The following is a 19,727-nucleotide window of genomic DNA, read 5'->3' as shown; positions in this document are numbered from 1 at the left end:
GAAATATTGGCAGGAAGTACCTGCACACCTCCTGCTGCCAGGGTCTATGTGCTATGATTTAGCTGGATTGTTAGCTTGTGTTTGTTGGTAATGCTGAGTGTGTGTGCTTGTGAGACAATGAGTTTGATGATGATGGTATTTGTATTTGAGCAGTGAAAAAGAGAAAACTGAAATACACATAGATCTGACTTTCACTCTATGGGAGTTTTCAAAGGAAACAGGCAATTGTCAATGCTCCATCTGCGCCTGATTTAACCCATACAGTGTGGGCATTGAGGTTGTGCAGGACAGTGTGAGAACATAATTCACGATCTTTTGTTGGGCATTGTAGATGATTCAGTAGTACAGTGTGAGATAAAGACGGGGATTCCAACATGACGTTTTTATGATCGTACAGTGTATACCTGGCCTCGGTTATTGGGAGAGAGCAGAAGAATGGTTGTTTTGCCTCTTATGGATTTACCAACACAGTATGTTTGCCTTTAAGGTTTTGAATATGAGGTAGTTCATGCAGTGGTTCTGGCCAAGATGATGTATTTTTGATGTCTTTCGCTCATGTATTGATACTTTTAAGGGTTCTTTAAGGTCCATTTCTAGAGTTAGACTTCACAGATTTGGCATTAGGTTTCAATTCCTGTTTTGCACAACACACTGAATAACTGTTAAAACAAAACCAAACTTTCAGTTTTGTGATGTGGACCTCTTTACACAACTCTTGACCCTTTTTCCCCTGCTAAAGTTAATGAAGTAATTACTTTGGAATTCCCGGGCTCCAATTTTCCATTATTGTGTAATTTATATGTTAAAACTGTCCTGCTGCTGCCTGCTACAATCACTTCAAAAGTAATCTTGTTTTGTAACTGGTCACTGATCCATGAAATACATTTAAGTTGATGCTTCCTAACCAACTTTTGCTCTTTTTTTAAATGCTGCTATGTGTAACAATGCCCCTAATGATTTAATAACAGAAAAAATGATGATGATGATGATGATAATAATATGGGTGTTACATATCATCTAATCACTGAAAGTTTTGGGTACTGTACATTGGTAATATTTTTTAATAGAGTTTCCTTATTTATTCTTAAAAGTTGAACCATAGTTCTGGATGTCCACGTTTCCCTCCTCACCAATTGCTAGGCTGCAAATGGCAGCGAGCCTTTCATGGACTAATTTTGGGAGGCACAAAGAGTGAGAGAAACACAGAGAGAGCCAAAAATGCCTCTTTTTTGTTTCTCTAAAGGCAGTCATTGCTCTGACTGAAATATTCATAAAGATTCCCTGCATTGGGCCTGCCTCAAAGGCTAGAGCTTTTTACATTTAGGCAGCTTCTGCAAATTCAAAGTGCAGAGCGCTAAAAGTAAAGTCTCCTCTGAAAGTATTGTAACCATCGTGAGATGTACCGTTAAAAAGACTTTCATAACATCTTTCTATTTTGAATTCTTTCCTCCATCCCTCTTTCATTAACCAGGTTAGTCCCTTTGTGATTATGATTTGGCATGTTATTATAAGTGATCTAAGACAGAGCCATTGATGAATTAGTTTTGGGTATTTGGTGTGTTCCAGTTATGTTAACTTCACAATCTTTATTTACACTCATACAAACACATTTTTTTTGTGTTTTCCCCCTTAAAATGTAAAAAAGTTTTACTAACCTCTTTTCATCAATGGCTCAAAATGTTTTAATCAAACCTAACAACTATAAGACACTGTATGGTACTGTGTAATTGTCTTATTTGTCTTGATCCTGTCATTTACTGTTTTTTTTAATTTTTTATATTGACCTCTTGATTAAATCAGACCACACATCACATGATCAAAAATATTAGCTGTAAATATTTACTCTGTACTACATGTTTCATAGTAGCTTAATTGTTATGATAAAGTTCTGTTCTGGGATCTCCCTGTCCTTCCATGTGCTTACGTGGAAAGCATTAGGCAGACACAGCACACATTCCTGCCCTTCCCGTGCATACAAGAAAAGCTATAAGGCAGGGAGAAAAGCAACAAACCCAAACAGAGCAAGCATCAATGACAAGCATGACATTGATTAAGTCAGAATACCATAAAAAGAGGAGCTGGGGAGGAGGAGGGTTGCAAATGCGCTTGAAAATGCGGAGGGAGCAGCAAAGAATAGGCAGGCTAGAGCAGTTTAAATGAAGCGGCATAAGAACTATTTGACCAATAGGATGCTTTGAGCAAATAGGCTGGCCATCAGCTGATGAGGCTTTCGTGAGATCAGCTGACGCGTACTCTGGCATGATATACACCTTAAAATGGGAGCTTTGTTGTGTTGCACAGAGTCCCCGAAAACTCAGTCAAGAAGAAATAAAGTCAACGCGAGAGGATTTGCAATCTGTGGGGATGGATTCCTGAACTGTGAGCACAAATTTGTAAACTGTCTGCACGGGTTTGCAAATCCTTGGGTACAGTTTACAAATCTGTGCGCGCAGTGAGGTTCGGACATTGGCAATTATTTCAGTGCAGCATATCTCTCCGCAGTAGTTGAGAAACCAGAGTTTTGTTATCTCGCACGGAGCCATAAGGTCCAGGCTCTTTCTTTCTCTCCCCCGCTCTTGCTCTCTGGTGCATGCAGGAATTTTATGAATAAATGAAAAATTAAATAAAAACAGGTCAGAAATATACTTTGGCAGCCAGAAATATTCTTGGGCGGCCAGCCCAGATATCGTCGGTGTGTGGGAAACACTGGAATTGACTTGCTATTGAAACTGGTTTCAAGTAAGTTTAGTGGCCTCAATCTTAGCTCTGAAGGTTGCGGCTTAGAAATAATTTGCTAGGTTACAAGTGCGCAGTGGTCAATTTTTACAAATGATGCATATAATGCAGAATCTTTACAAATAGTATCATCCACTAGCATTTTAGACAGCATTTGCTGAGAGCCAAAGGGGCTTAATGCCATAATGCAATCATTTTTAAATTAATAAATCTTGGTCCTGAATGTGACATGACTACTCTACATGCATATTTTTTTAATCTTTTTGATCTCAAACTTTTTCCATCACAACACAATTCATTTAATAACTACAGAAATTTACTTGAAGATTATGTTACTTTAAACTGAATGCATATTGCTAATTAAGCATCAAATCATTCTACCACTTTACCTTAAAAATTAATAAAAAAAATTAAAAATCACATGTTGACCCAAATCTAATACATGCTCTTTCTTTCTCTTTTTAGGACACTAAAAACAACAGTACCCATGACTTGTCACGTAGCCCCCAGAGCCTCAGTGACACTGGATACTCCTCTGATGGCATCTCTAGCTCCCACAGTGAAATAACAGGTCTTATCCAAGAAGAGGAGATGAAGCTAAGTGAGAGGGGAATCAGTGGACGGGGCTCACCACCTAGCCCTTCTGAGATCACCAAGTTAGAAAGCTCTATGAGGCCTTTGCTAGAGAAGAGTCTTTCTGAAGACAAGGTGGAAAGAAGGGGACGGAAGCACAGAGATAGAGACTTGGATGACAGAGGAAAGCGTCCACGCTCCCTGTCAATCCCACCTGATGATTACGACTCTGACGAGGACCTAGAAGATATAGTAGAGGAAGAGGAGGATGGGGGAGACTGGGAGAGCAAACGTAAGCAAGGGAAGGAGGAGAAGAAAGAAAAGAAAAAGAAGGAAAAAGAGGCTGAGCCCACAGAGATGACGGATGAGGAGTTTATGAGGAGACAAATAATGGAGATGAGTGCTGATGAAGAAAATGAGGAGGAGGAGGAAGAGATGGAGGAAGAGGATGATGAGGAAGATGAAGGTTATGGCTACCAGAAATCCAAGAAAAGCCACCATAAGCACATATCTGACTCAGGGAAAGAAAAGCGACGTCTTCAGCACCACTCCAGCAGTTTTGAGGAGGAAACTAAGAGCTCTACTGATGTTTATAAAGGTTCAGTAGAGGAGGGTGAGGAAGATGTGATGGCATCCCAGGGAGGCCTGAGGCGCTTCAAAACCATTGAACTTAATAATACCAATAGCTACAGCAGAGATATGGACTTGAGCAATGAAAATGACTTGAGTCTTGATCGGGAACCAGAGCTAGAGATGGAGAGTCTGACAGGCTCTCCAGAAGAACGTTCACGTGGGGACTACTCCTCCACTCTGCCAGCAACTTCATCCTCATATGGCTCAGGCCAGTCTCCTACTTCCATCTCATCAATGGAGGAGGACAGTGACAGTAGTCCTAGTAGGAGGCAAAGGTTGGAAGAGGCCAAGCAACAGCGAAAAGCCCGTCACCGCTCCCATGGTCCTCTCCTTCCCACAATCGAAGACTCTTCAGAAGAAGATGAGCTGAGGGAGGAAGAGGAACTCCTGAGAGAGCAGGAGAAGATGAGGGAGGTTGAACAGCAAAGAATAAGGAGCACAGCACGAAAAACCAAGAGGGATAAGGAGGAGCTCAGGGCTCAGAGGCGCAGAGAGAGGTCAAAGACACCACCTAGCAATCTCTCACCTATTGAAGATGCTTCTCCAACAGAAGAACTTAGACAAGCTGCAGAAATGGAAGAGCTCCATCGGTCTTCTGCTTCTGAATATTCCCCACAGAGTCTGGACTCAGAGGCTGAAGGATACGAGTCCAAACTTTACAAGTCAGGTAGCGAGTATAACCTCCCGACCTTTATGTCTCTTTACTCACCAGTAGAGAAATCTTCAACAACGACCACAACCACAGCACCATCTTCAACTTCCAAACCGCTTAAGAGTGCTGAGGAGGTTTATGAGGAAATGATGAGGAAAGCAGAGATGCTTCAAAAGCAACAAAAACAGCAGCAGCAACAGCAGCAACATGGAAGACATGGGCAGTACTACGAGGAGGATGTTAATGGACAAGGTTATGATGAGGAGTATGAATATGAAGATCAAACTGAATATGACAATGAGGCAGCAGAGACAGAAACAGATATTTATGAGGAGATCCGCCAAACATCTCAGAATATCACCAAAATGCAGCAAGCCACCGATGAACAAGTAGAGATTGACATTGAGAGCTCCTTCCCAGACAAACAGCTTTTAGACACAGGCTCAGCATTTGCTAAGCTACTAGAACAAAGCAATGCGCTCCTAACTCCAGGGACGAGCCCAACCCAGATCTCAGCTCCTGTCTCTTTTGCTGAGACTGGAAGTCGGATTCCTGATGTCAGGGTGACTCAACACTTCTCTGCAAAGGATGGGCACAAAGACAGGATCAAAAGCCAAGCAGGAAAGAATGGAATTACTCCAGCAGTTGCTGCCACAACTATTGCAGCTTATGGGGTGTATGCAAGAGATGCAGTGACTATTTCTCAGACTAGTTCAAGTCACACCATGACAACAACTCAGTCTGGTACTTATGGCAGACAATCAGGAAGTACTGCCACATCCTCTGCTACAGTCTCAAGTGTATGCAGCAAGATTGCAGAGATTACCCAAGCATACAGTCAAAGAGAAGTGATTACTAGAAGGGTTGGGGAGACCAGGGGTGTCCAAGTGCGAGACAGTTCAACATCTTCTACTGAGCGAGTTGTTGAGCCACGTTCTCCCAAGTATACTACTTATTATAGGAGCACCAGTCCTCCTCTTTCTCCATCACCACCTCCACAGAGTCCAACCCGTTCACCTTCTAGAAGGGCTACAGCAGAGTTCTCTACACAGACTTTTAATTCAGCACTACGAATGGAGTCTGGAGCTGGTTCTGGGCCTACATCTCCAGTGATGGCTCAGGGAACCCAAACATCACATCGATCAGCCTCTCCTAGACTCTATCGACAGCAGTCTTCCCAGGATGCCCCATACTCACCTCCTCAAAGCCCTGCAAGGCCAATGACAGTCAACACTGCTACTTCTCCCCTGTCTTCGCCTACCAGATTTAGTCGCCAGTCTACATTTGAAACTTATTCCCCATGTGGCAGCCCTCCAGACACACCACCTTATCAACAATCTCCAACACAAAGCTTCTATAGAACACAAAGAGTTGAGAGGGTCAATGTTGGTACAAGTATGGTCACCACAGCAAGTACTTACACCAGGGGGTCATTATCAATGGATAACATCTCCCTGTGTCGAATATCTACAGTTCCTGGCACCTCTAGGGTAGAACAGGGACATATGATCCAAGGTGGAAGTGTTGTAGACCTCAGAACAGTCACCAAAATGGCTCCTATTATCATGACTGACCAAGGAATGGATCTCACCTCTTTGGCCACTGAAAGCAGAAAATATCATGGTGGGGCAGAGGGAAGCAGACACTCAACAATTGTACAGCCACTGATAATGAACCTAAACACACAGGAGACCACCACACCAACCACTGTGAGTGTCACTGTGGCTGCTTCCATGTTCATGACCCAGCACAAACAGCCAATGGTCTATGGTGATCCGAATCAAAACAGAGTGGATCTAGGTCAGGGCATTGGCTCTGCTGTCTGTCTTTCCCAGAACAAACCACCTTCAACTGACCCATCAATACCAAAAATTGATGCCAAACTAGAGGACCTCAGTGTCCAGCAGAGAGAACTACAAAAACAACAAGAGAAGCTGCAAAAGCAACAAGAACTCCTTGAACAGCAGTTGCAGCAGCACCATCAGATGCAACATCACCAGCAACAGGCATCTGCTCTGGCTAGGTACGGTCTTACTGGCCAGATCCCACCTTTACTGAAAAAAGACTTACTAGTCAGCCAGACAAGCACTGCCTCGGCTGTGGTAAGTGCTGTATCACCTATCATTAATCCTGAGATGTATGGCACTGGTCCCATTGAGCTGAAAGGAAAGCCCAGTCCTCCTGGTTTAATGTCTGGAGGCAATCCACCACATAGCATGGTTGTACAAATGGATGGAGCGCCAGACCAGTCGAGAACAGTGACACAGCTCATGAAGGTAGAAGAAGGACAAGATGCTATGGATTTGACAGGAGGTCAAATTAAACCTGACAACCAGCCAGCTTGCTGTGATGTTGTTTACCGACTTCCATTTGGCGGAAGCTGTGTCGGTGGTTCAGAGAAAGAGGGCATTAGGCCTCCATCTGCACCACCCCTCACCTATGAATCTGACCACGAGTATCAAATGGATGGACGTAAGGCCTACACATTACCTTTCCCTGGTAGGTTGCAGTCTTCAATGTCAGATACAAACCTGGCTGAGGTGGGTCTGCAGTCCTACCCTTCTAAACTAGAGCCACAGTTTCAAGCCTCAGGAGAACTCACTATGGATCTAACTGGTATGAAGCAGGGCTATGGAGGGTTCATGGGGATGCAGTATGGTTCCTATACAGATTTACGGCATGGAGGAGACATCACAGCCCAAACACTGCCCATAAGGAGATATAATTCCTTGTCTAACATCAGTTCAGACTATGGCTACTCTGCTCGAGATATTGCAGGTTTCCAAGAAGCTAACTTGGCTCAGTACAGTGCTACAACCGCCAGAGAGATTAGCAGAATGTGTGCAGCACTCAATTCTATTGATCGGTATGGAAGCAACCCAGATTTGATGCAGTTTGGTAGTCTGGGGAGAGGAACTGGGCCTGGGACTGCAAGATTTGCAGTAGGTCTTGGCATGAGACAGAACCTTCTTTTTGGACTTGATGGGAAGCCAATCTCCCACAATCAAGCACTAACCAACCTCATCAATGCTAGGCAGGCTAGTCTAAGAGCTATGTACCCGGCTGCAATTAGATCTTCTGACGGGATGATCTACTCTACTATTCAGACCCCCATAGCTTCTACACTTCCCATCACAACTCAGCCTGCCTCTGTTCTTCGCCCCCTATTAAGGGGGGTCTACAGGCCATACCCCTCTCCTAACATGACACCTGTGCCCCTATCTAGTCTTAGCAGACTACCAATGAGTCCCAGAATGCCCTTATCTGGACAAGCTCCAGTCTCTTACCCAGCACCAGGTCTGCTTCAAACAACATCAACAACTGCCATTACTGCTGCTGCTGCTGCTACAACAACTTTTGCACCAATGGGTGCCCCAGTATCTGTGTCCATGACAAGTAGTTCTACAGTCCAGGAAGAACCAGTATACCTTGGAAAAGGTGCCACAGTGATGTCATCATCAGCAAATACCTCAGTACAAGGAACAGTCTTAATCCCAATGGAGCCACAACAACAGCCAATAAATCTGTCCCAGGCACACCTGAACAGTCAACAACAACAGCAAATGACAAATTCCCAGCAGTCTCAACAGCCTCCTCCAGCAGGTCATAGCTATCCACCCTTAGCACCATCACACACTCATGGATACACTCAGCCTCCAGCAGGCCCATCTGCCCCCACGGGTGGCCTACCCATTCCAGGAGGACTTCCTCCCTTCCCTCCACCAGGTGCCATACACAAGGAGGGTGAAACAGAAGCAGAGAGGCTTCATCGTCAGCAGGAGCAGCTCCTGCAGATGGAGAGGGAGCGTGTGGAGCTGGAGAAACTTCGGCAAATGCGACTGCAGGAGGAGCTTGAACGGGAAAGGATAGAGCTGAAGATGCACAGAGAGAAGGAGCAGATACTGGTGCAAAGAGAGTTACACGAGCTGCAGAGCATCAAGGAACAGGTAGAGGGAGGAACAGGGTCTTGGTTTGTGTGTCTTGGTTTGTGGTTTTTGTGGTGTGCTTACTTGTGGTATACGTCATTAAGTTATTATTGTCTTTATAATTTTAAATGCTTTTATTCTTTTAATGTCATGTCTTTGATGTGCAAAGTACTTCATTCCTAAAATGAACCAACAAATACGACAAATTATTTTTACAGTATACGCATGTCTTTTTATGCATGTCTACAAACGTAAAGGGAATAATATTTCAAAATGTAGTCATTTTACTCAAGATTTTTTGCAAGCAAGATAAATCAATATTCTTTTGTTTTACAATTTCTTACAGTTAGTGGTTTCATAACTTTAAAATAAATGTTTTAATCCAGTTTGTTTCATGAAAATAATACTCTTCCTTGCCTGTTATGTTATATACTTTCCCGGACATTTTCTGTAATTTAAGTCTGCATGAACATGCCTGTAGTATGTATGTGTGATAGAAATTGATGATGCTAAGATTTATTTGTGAAGTGGTTTCATGTTCTATTGGTTGGTCTGATTTTAAGTAATAAGAAAGATAGAAAGTGTTTTCATATGTTGATCTGATTCATTTGCTAAAGAAAAATGGATCCCTCGATGTTGTAAACATTAAATTAGCAATAGTAAGTTCACACAATTGTATGATTGTCTCAGCTCATAATTGCCTTGTGAAGCAGTTTACAGAAGGGCTAACATGACAATTTTCTTCTTTTTTGGTAGAACAAGCAGTTGAAAATCTTTCAAGTAAACTCTGTAAAGCAGGTGTGGAAGCCTTTCCTATTGAGAATGAACTAGAAATGGAATGCTTAATATGCATCTCATGACCTGCAATATGAGTTTTAAAAAAACAACCTAACTCCTTAATTATACCAGCCTGTCATTTATGTGAAAAAGAAAATTAATTAAATATTTTCTTATAAGCATTGTATGGCTGACAACAATAAGTAGAAGATGCTGCACATTATTTATGTTGCGCTTCCATTTTTGGTTTTTTTGCAATATATAAAAGTTTGACTAACTTGGAACCATTTTCAAAACTAATTAATTAGCAGATGAATGACCTCATTTCACCACTATTATTATCTGGATCCTTTTGATTTGATGATTTGCATTTGCAAAATTGGCTATATTTTATATAACTGGATGTACAAAAGGCCAAATCATGGTCCTCTAATTTTGAATAATTTTGTCTTTCCTCCCATCATTTATATTTCTTTATATTTGCTCATTACTTCTCCTTTCATTCTGTCCACTCTCAACTATCTCTTGTGTATTGCTTCTCCTTCCTTTTTTTCTCTCATTCTTGGCCACTTTGTTTTCCCTTTTCCACCATTTTTAGGTTCTACAGCAACAGCAAAATGAGCGTGAGAAACAACTTGTCCTTCAAAGGGAGCAGCTGGCCCAGCAGAAGTCACAGCTAGACCAAATCCAATCATTACAGCATCAGCTCCAGCAGCAGCTTGTTGAGCAGAAGAGGCAGAAAACAGCTGCAGTACAGGTGAGTGGGGCAAGGACCACTGTCAGATTGCTCTTAATGATACACAATGGCGTTGATATTGAAGGCTTCAGTTCTTGGGCATAATGGCTTCTGGTGGCAGAAGATTTTAGAGCACAGGCAGTGTAAAAAAAAAAACTCTTGTATTTTTTGCCCTCATGACATAAGCGTTAACGTGCGTGCCCCCTGGCATGATTGCATCACAGGCCTGCCATACTTACAGACTTGTAGTTGTGTACTGCCACACCCTTTTATTCTTCAATATATTTTCTAAAGCACAAGTGATCTTAAAGGTTTCGTCAAGCCACCAATACTTACTCTTGCAACTCTTTAACTGGGCTTGCAAAGAACATTTGGCATGTGTTAAATAAATAGTTCATAGTTAAGTGCAGACAATTATTCTGATATGCTTTCTAAATATATATAAGCTTTTTGATGAGGGGGTAAAACTATCAACAAATATCAACCTTGAAACAATCCTCTTTTCTCCAGCTGGATATGAACGGACAGCCCATGCATCCCTACACCGACTCCCAGATAGGCTCTCGTTCCCTTCCTAACTCCTCGTCAGAGATTTGTCTTAGGAGCCAGGAGGAGCATATGGAGACCAGAAGCAACATGAGGAAACACAGCTCCATGACCAGGCTCAGTAGGGACAGCTTGGACGGAGATGGTGTGGTGTTTTACAGCTCTCCACGTAGGATTGTGGACAGCTGTGTGCAGACAGATGATGAAGATGGCGAGGAGAGGTAAAGATGTGTGTGCATTGGTTTGTTGGTTGGTTGGTTGGTTGGTTGGAATGACTGGGTAAACTGATTCATAGAGGTGGGTGTGGGATAAGGTAAGTGTAAATGCAGAGTGCTGTTAATTATTTTAATACTGGCAGTAACAAAAATGTTTTATTGTTATTTGTTTGGTTCTTTAATAATTTCTTCCTCTCTTCTCTTCTTCATCCCAGGTACATGATGCGTCATCGCACCAGAAGGCGTGGTCGCAGTGTTGACTGCTCTGTCCAGACAGATGATGATGAGGACAAGGCTGAAACAGGACAGCCAGTCCGCCGTAGACGTTCTCGTTTCTCACGTCACTCTGAGTCCAATTCTGCTAGTGGTAGCACTGCGGCCACCACTACTGGAGCTACTGATACCAAAACTGACACTTCCAAGATGGTATCCTCAAGTATTGCTGTCCAGACCATCAGGGAAATGTCTTGCCAGACAGAAGTGGAGCACCTAGGAAGAGTCTCCCCAGCAATCCATGTGACTTTACCAGACCCAAACAAAGTAGAGATTGTGCACTACATCTCCGGTCCTGAACGGACCCATAAAGGTCAGTCTCTAGCATGCCAGACTGACCCTGAAGCCCAGTCGCAGGTAATTGTAGCTCCCCAGCTGAGTATACCAACCACGGTCAGTCCATACTCTTCCTCTACCAGTAGTGGAACACAACAACCTGGTTCGGCTGACCTTCTGAACCAGCAGCGCCAGCAGCAGCACATTGCAGCCAATGCAGCCAAGTTTGAACGCCGCCGTCCTGACCCGCTCGACATTAACTACCAGCCTCACAACCACCTCCACAACGAGTCCATTTCCAGCATCATCCGGCAGCAGCAGTCTACCCCAAAATCTCCACAAGTCCTCTACTCCCCTGTCTCTCCGGTGTCCCCTCATCGCCTGTTGGAGAATTCTCTGTCTAGTGAGAGGCTGAACAAAGCCCATGTCACACCTCAGCAGAAGTCCTATACAGCTGAGTCCCCCCAGCGACACCCCTCTGTGCCACGACCCATCAAGACCACTCAAAGGTCCATGTCGGACCCCAAGCCCCTCAGCCCCACCATGGACGAACACACAAAGGCCAGGCTTAACCTCTATCAACAACAAGCGCTCCAGAGCCAGGTAAAGTCACTCAAACTATGCTGGTGCACGCATTGAAAGATCAATGTAGAATTATAGAGAATAAAGCAATAGAAATCAATTCAGGACACAGCCTGGAAACAGTTTGCTCAAACAAAAGCATATTTTAAAGGCAGTTATAGGCAGTATTCTACATGTTGTCCTCTAAGGCAAAGCTTTTTAGCTTTATCTGCTATGTATTTATAAGCAATATGTATCGTGTCCTTGATTTGATAAAAATTTAAACAAGTTCAATAAAAAACCTAAATCCCTGCCTATCTAGTATGTCCATGATAAACTGACATTATTATAGATTTCAAAATAAAATCAGTGATGAGGCTAACATAAAGAAGAGTAAACTGCCATATCTACACAACCACCACCTGTATTCAGGGCCTCCTGTAATAATCCATGCATTCAAATATTGTTCAAAATCACTGATGTACATTTCATGATCAAATAAGAAAGCCCTGTGGTTTTAAAATCTTACACAAGGCCCAAGCGAAACTTGCAAGGTATATTTTCTAGTTAATGGTAAATCCCTTTATGTTGTTCAATGGAGTCATAAACAACAAGGCCTAAATACTGAATGGCATCTTTGAAATCTATTCCTTCAATTAAAACCATTCCTTTTGTTTCTTTTAGCACCTAATTTCTTTTATGTGAGTAACATTAATGCTTTAATTGAATGTTCTGACGACTAACTCACTGTGCTGTGGATTTTTTCAGATATCACAATTTTTGGTTTCCAATATTTGTAGTGTGTGGAGACCTTAATAATTCTACCCATTTCCAATATTTGAATCAAGTGACACCTATTTTTAGAAAACAGCTGCCAAAAAAATCCCCCCAAAAAAGGGGAATAAAACTATTGGAGGCCTCTATTTCAAAATCCTCTAGAGCAGGAATCTGCAAACAGCTGACCAACAACTAAGTCAATTTTAATACTTGGGAGCCAAACATCTTAAAATTAAACCTGTATGGTCTAGGCTTATTTAAGGGGTTTAAATCATAGATAAAGTGCTCTCAATATTAATATATTTGATAATGTTTAATAATTGAAGAAGATTACTTTTATAGCTGCAGGAAACAGAAATTATTTAAAATGACAGAAAACTTTAACTTTACCAGAATGGAATTGATAAATCCGAACTGTTAAAAAAGTTAAAATGAGAAAAAACAAATGGATTAAAATTTAGATAAGGAAACTTTTTTGCAGAAGCCCGAACAACCATACAGCCAAAAAAAATTGTTTGGATGTAAACAACTCTGAAACAACTCTGTTTTCTGAGATAACTTGTACACGTTGGTTGTTTTGTTGATGAATAAGACCACAACTTATTCATCTCATTATCTCGGGATAACAAAACTGGTTTGTCTGGCTCAGCGATAACAACTTACATTTTTGTCAGTTTCTTGAGATCTCGAAAACTACAGTAACTCTTTATCACAGAACAGTGTTGTAATCCTGAGATAATGAGATAATCAAGACAAGATTCAGAGAAAACAACTGAAATGTAATAGTTATCAGGGGGAAACAGAGTAAAATAAAACATATGAATGTATACAAAAGTATGTATTAAAAATGGATTTGTTAATCATCAAAAAGCTCTACTTCCTAAGACATGTGGTTCCAGACTTTTTAGGTCCTGAATGAAACAAATGTCAGAGCTACAAAATATGTTTTGAGGAATAGTGGGGTCGGTCAAAAAACATTTTTCTTCATTTGCAACTTTTCTTTACCTTTACTTGAGAGTAAAGTGGACAGAGTAGGAACTGAGGGAGAAATAGTGCATTGGATTTCAGTTAACTAAATAAAAAGTATTTTCCAACTATTTAGGAGTTATCACATCACTGGCTGTTGTACCATTCAAATTGCCAAGTGCCGGCTGATTGGGGTAAGATCTAATGAAAAGTGCTAGCTTCTTTGAACATGGCTCTGAAATGACTCAAACTGATTTTGATTCATTTCCATTACCATAGTCCACCTTACCTCATCAATATTGATTAAAAAGTAAATATATGAATGTTAGGATGAAGAAAACAATTTACACAATTTATGAACAATGAAATAAAGAACTACCTCTATGGCATGCTTTACAATTTAACCAAGTTCTGGGTCACAAATTATTCTCTGCATAATTTTGATTAAAAAAAGTTGTTGTTACCATCCTTTGCCAAATGAGGTCTACAGGAGGGTAAATAAATCATGCTTCCAACCTTTCAATCAATAGCCGAAGAGAGCAAATAATACAAGTCATCAGATTGCTTTATACAAATGCCACATATTGCGATTATTCTGTTCCATTACTCAGTCATATCACAATGTTGATGCACCAGTGTTAAGTTCCAAGCGGCCCTACACCCACCTTCTCAGACCATGTAATTAATAGATTGAAGTCAACAAAGTCTTTTGAATGCAATTGATCAGGACTGTGTCAAAAATATTTAAAGCAACTACTCAAATGAGGAATTTCAAAATGATTAAAGATGTCTGCACGAAGGCTGGTTCAAAACAAGACAATCAACTTGCTTGTACTCTTCAGGTCTACAACAAATGTGTCACTTTCATGCAGGGTTGTGAGGAAATGCTAGAGTTAAAGTTTGGTCTTTGTGATTCTCTGACCCTTTTTAACTCAAAGTGTTTTGTCAGACACAGCTGTTTCACAAATAACTTGATGAGTTTATTATTTCTTTCCAAAACACTGCCATTTTGAAACGCTGACACTTTGGCTGTGTCTAATACCACATAGCTACTAAGGTACTGCACATACTCAAACAGTATACACTGCATACTGCCCACTTATCTGACCATTAATATGCCCTTAGCAACATACCAAAATGTGGGAAACAGGACTGCATCAAACATGAATTATCAATCATCCGTTGATTAAGATTTTTCCATGGTAGCTCGACCATCCAGCCATTTATAGAATTCAATAACAATATACATATGTTTATTACTTATACAGCTATGTAGCTATTTTAATATTATTTGACCACATATAAAACGTACTGCAAGTTACTTTTACTGTTGTGCTGGCTGGCAAGCTCTAGATATGATGCACAAAGACACACAAAGGCAGACAAATATTGTGTTGTTTAATGCATATAGCAAATACATAAGATAAGTATATCTTTGGGAGCCATAGTGTTGTTAGTCTTTGTGCATCATGTCAAGTGTTTTTTTTTAAGACCCAGCACCTGAATAAGTGATATGCATGTATTTGCTGATTTTTTTCTGGCTGGCAAGCTCTGCCATTGGATAGTCTGAGAGCCGCATTGCGTTATCAGACAGTTTAGTATGACCAGTGTGCGTTCTTATCCTTCTTAAAAAATCTTGCCAATCTCGTACACATTCGGGCATTTCTGGCATATATATATTTGCAAACTAGGATTTCGGAACCTATTACATATTCACTCACTCGTTACGTCATTCTTAGTCTGAATAGTATGACAGTAGGCAGTTTTCAATACAGCCCTTGTATCTGACTTTACCAGAGGACTTCACGGTGAGCTTATTGGCCGTTGAAAAAGGAGACATACCATACGCATAAAATAATCCCCAAGACATTTGACAAGCTGAGTTGCATCATCAAGTTAAGCCGAGTAAACCCAGTTTAAATGGCAGCTACTTTTCTAGATTTTATCTTTCCACATTTTTTTGCCTGGACTGGGCTTTATATGTAGTAGATTGATAAATAGAATAATGCAACAGAATTATAACTTATGTAAAATGTTTTTCCATGTCCTCTAACACAAGCTCCATTCTTGTTTCCCGTTGTCCTTGTCTATGTGTCTATATGTGTTTCCTTTGTCTCCCTTGTAAATCCCTTTTGTTCGACCTCTCCATACCTCTTATGTTTGTTAACCTTTTCCTCAATTTGAGTTTTTCTCCCTCCTCTGCCTGTTGTCCTGTTCAACTGTTGTCATAATCATCTGTCATTTTACATTCTTCAACTTATTTACCTTGATAACATTGTAATTATACATCTAACACCTCTCTATTAATTTCTGTTCCTTTAAATCCCATTTTTCTTTATTTCCATTATATTTTCTCTTTTACCCATTTCATGCAACTCTCCTTCCCTGCTCACTACCCTCTACACTGATTTTCACTTTTTCGTCTCTGTTTTTAATTTTTGTTAAAATGTTTTGCTTTTCATTCTTCATCTTCTTTAAACATTTTGTCTTTGTAAATGTCCTATTGTCTCTTGCCGTCATATCCTTGTCTATCTCAAATTTGCATTTGATTTCCACAAATGCCTTCCATTCTGTCCATATCATTTGTTCCAATGGTCGCTCTCCACATCTTTTATCCTTTTCGATCCCTTTCTTGCCATGGGTCTCTGCCTTTCCATATTCTCCCTCCCTCTCTATCTCTCTCCAGCTGGCAGCTCTACAGCAGAGCTCACTGCTTCGTAAGGTCAAGAGAACCCTGCCCAGCCCTCCTCCGGACGAGACTACCACAGCAGCTCATCTGCCCATGATGACACCTACCCTTCAACAGGTCTACCTGCCCTCCGTGCCCAGCCTCAAGCCCAGCTCCAGGTCTGGCCTAGCTGCAAAAGCCAGCCTCCTCAAAGACCTTACCCATGAGCTGAAGGCCGTGGAGCAAGAGTCAACCAAGCTGAGAAAGCAACAAGCTGAACTTGAGGAGGAAGAGAAAGAGATTGATGCTAAACTGAGATACTTAGAGCTGGGAATCCATCAAAGGAAAGAGACACTGGTCAAGGAGAGGGAGAGGAGGGATATTGCCTACTTGAGGTGTATGGGGGACACTAGGGACTACATGTCTGATAGTGAGTTGAATAACTTACGTTTAGCAGCGGCAGCTGCTTCCCATGAGACCAATGGCCTACTGTCAACAAGGCCAAGCACTGCCCCTCTTAGCCAGTTCACCAGCGATCTTAACACGGCAGCCCAGTACCCACCAACCTCTTCCTTCCTCTCATGTCAGTACCCCCAGAGCCAACCGGCAGCACCAACTCAGCAATCAAGTCTGCCGTACCAGTCTTCAACATTTAACCAACCACCATATCCAACAGTGTCTCAATCCCAAGCACTGCCACAGCCCACCCCCCTCCAGAGTCATGCCCCCCCTCCAGGACCTTCTTACCAGTCTCAGTCCCCCTACCCTTCCCACACCTACCCCCAATCTCAACCCCCATACCCCCAGACAGACCTTGGGATACCAGCTGCACCTCAGCCCCAGCCAGGTCATACAGGTTTTGGGCCTGCACCACCTGGTCAGCCCCCATACCCCACCCACAGCTCACCCTATCCAAGCGCTGTGTCCTCCTACCCAAGCCAGACCACCCCATACCCTGGGCAGCCCCAAGCTGACATTCTGACAGTCCATCCAGGAAGACCAAGACAGACTTCCCTAGCTGACCTGGAGCACAAGATGCCCACCAACTATGAGACGATCAGTAACCCAACAGTTGTGGTCACTACAACTGCACAGGACGCTACCTATTCCAGTAGTGCCCCTTCTTATGGTCAGTACACTGGATCAACAACTATGGCTAGCTCCTATGGGCCATATGGCTCAGCACCAGTGTCCAGCAGCTACGGTGGGTACTCTACCATACCACCAAGCACTTATGGCCAATATACTTCAACCTCAGCTAATTCTTATGGCCAGTACACCACAACCACTGCTAATACTTATGGCTACACTACCACCACAGCAAGCTCTTATGGACAGTACACTTCTACAGTTTCCAATGCCTATGGGCACTCTGTAGACAGTCCCTCAACATACAGCACTGCAGATGGGATGTATGGGGCTCCTGGCTTAGAGCAAAACATTCCAAGGAACTACATGATGATTGATGATGTCAGTGAGCTTACGGCAAAAGACGGGCTGGGCACGATGACAGGGGACATGATGCATCATGGTGGCAGCGGGCGCTATCCAGGAGACATCCATGGCCACAGCAGCACCATTGGCAGCACCACACGTGGGGGAACTGGCACCTCCTCTTATGGCAGGGCACCTGAAGAAGAAGCAGCGTTGCAGGAAGATCTGTACGACCACCATGGCAGGGGTAAGAGCAGCTACAGGCACGGACCTCTAGGGGGCAGCAGCAGCAGCGTGAGCTCTAGCATGGGTGGGGGATCCCCCTATTACTATGACTACGACTACAAACATGGCAGCATCCGCTCAGGGGTACAGAAACCTTCGTCATCCTCTAGAAGCCTCCTGGCTCCTGCTGTCATGTCCTCCAAGCGCAGCAAGCACAGAAAACTGGGGAGCATGGAGCAAAAAATCTCTAAGTTTTCCCCCATTGAGGAGGCTCGGGATGTGGAGTCAGACCTGGCCTCCTACTCCTCAGCAGCAGGTGGGGCTTACCCCTCTGCTAACATCCGAGGGCGCAAGCTGATAGAGGATTACGGCTTTAAGAGGACTGCTTACGAAAATGGCAGTGGCACCAGTCATGGTAGTCGATACTACGGTTCAATGATTGAGGACGACGATCGGATTTATTATACTTCCACCGGCCGCTCTCGTTCCACTGGCTATGGCATGGACAAGATCTCATCCAGGGACTATTCTGGGTATCGCAGCAGATCTTACGAGAGGGATGATCGCTCCTATCGATCTGGCTATAGCCGAGGGCGCCACCCAACCCGTCAGTTCTCTGAAGAGGAGAGCCCGCTCAGTCCTCTGGGGAGGTTTATGGGTTCTGGGCGATCATCAAGCTTAGGTCCTGACCCATATGACAGTCGAAGCAGTAGATATCAATACTATATTGGCCAATATGGTTCCAGCCACTCGCTACCAGATGTGCAAGACCACATACGGGACCTTCCCCGGACCCATGTCTACAAATCGGAAGATACATACATTATAGACGATTATCATTGCGCTGTGTCAGACAGTGAAGGTAATTGTGGGGGCTGAATACCCACACAGTCTAACTACCTACTACTGCCCCCACCGTTTATCTCAAAGTCCCCCACCCACCCGGAGGCTAGGCTTAGACGAGAAAAAGAATGAGAAAAATTATAGTTGTTGCATGCTGATGTTTTCTTCTTCCTGAGAGTCACTTGGAGTTCTCTTATCAGTGGACTGCTGTCTGTCTGTCTGCCTGCCTGTTCGTCCTTCCGCCTGTCCGTCCAGTCGTCTGTCTGTCCAATATTCGCATGGTTCTTCGGCGTGGTCGTTTTCTTCGTTCGCTACACTCTGATTCACTTGAAAGGTCTTCTTTGCACGACACAGAAGCATTTTTTTCTTAACAGGATTTGATCTTTAATTATATCTATGGTTTGAGGTTTTGTTTACATGCATTATGGTTCATTAATTTTTAGTTTACACTGCAAGACTGTTCCTCACAATCAGTTCTGTTTCTAAATCTTATCTAAAAAAACTAGAATATATTCTCAATTGCAAAAACAAATGGCTTTTATCTAGATCATGAAAAGAAGAAGATATTAAAACTTTATGCACAGCAGTGATTTATTTTGTGCAGATACACTTTTTTCCCATGGTATTAAAGCTTCAAAATTGAAGTTAAAACTCATGACCAAGAAGAAAAATGCTGCCAAAAGGGACAGTTTTGCAGTGTGTTTTATCCTGTTTATATTAGCTTGTAATGTGTCTAAGTGATGTGAAGTGTATTTTGCATGGATGTACAAATTTTATTTTCTGCCTTTCTTTCTGTCTTCTCCCTCCTATTCTTTTCTTTTGCATGCTGTTGGTCTTCTTCCTGTCTCCTTCCTTCTCTCAGCCTGCATGCCGCTGTCTCCAAACGACATGGAGATTGACTGTGATCTGC

At 42.6% G+C, this 19,727-nt stretch overlaps 1 protein-coding gene across 1 annotated transcript in view; it reads left to right on the top strand.

The window, feature by feature from the left end:
• Positions 1 to 19,727, top strand: part of bsna (bassoon presynaptic cytomatrix protein a) — a 153,745-nt gene that overhangs the window by 110,260 nt on the left and 23,758 nt on the right. The window contains exons 7-11 of the mRNA XM_061057199.1: positions 3,202 to 8,541; positions 9,896 to 10,054; positions 10,544 to 10,800; positions 11,010 to 11,946; positions 16,334 to 18,836. Of these exons, the coding sequence (XP_060913182.1) occupies positions 3,202 to 8,541; positions 9,896 to 10,054; positions 10,544 to 10,800; positions 11,010 to 11,946; positions 16,334 to 18,836 (9,196 nt within the window). The remainder of the gene's footprint in view (positions 1 to 3,201; positions 8,542 to 9,895; positions 10,055 to 10,543; positions 10,801 to 11,009; positions 11,947 to 16,333; positions 18,837 to 19,727) is intronic.

Source organism: Labrus mixtus, chromosome 15 (genome assembly GCF_963584025.1).
Source record: "Labrus mixtus chromosome 15, fLabMix1.1, whole genome shotgun sequence".
NCBI classification, from domain to species: Eukaryota; Metazoa; Chordata; class Actinopteri; order Labriformes; family Labridae; genus Labrus; species Labrus mixtus.
Note: the sequence above shows the minus strand (reverse complement) of the source record. Positions and strands in the feature narration are given on the sequence as shown.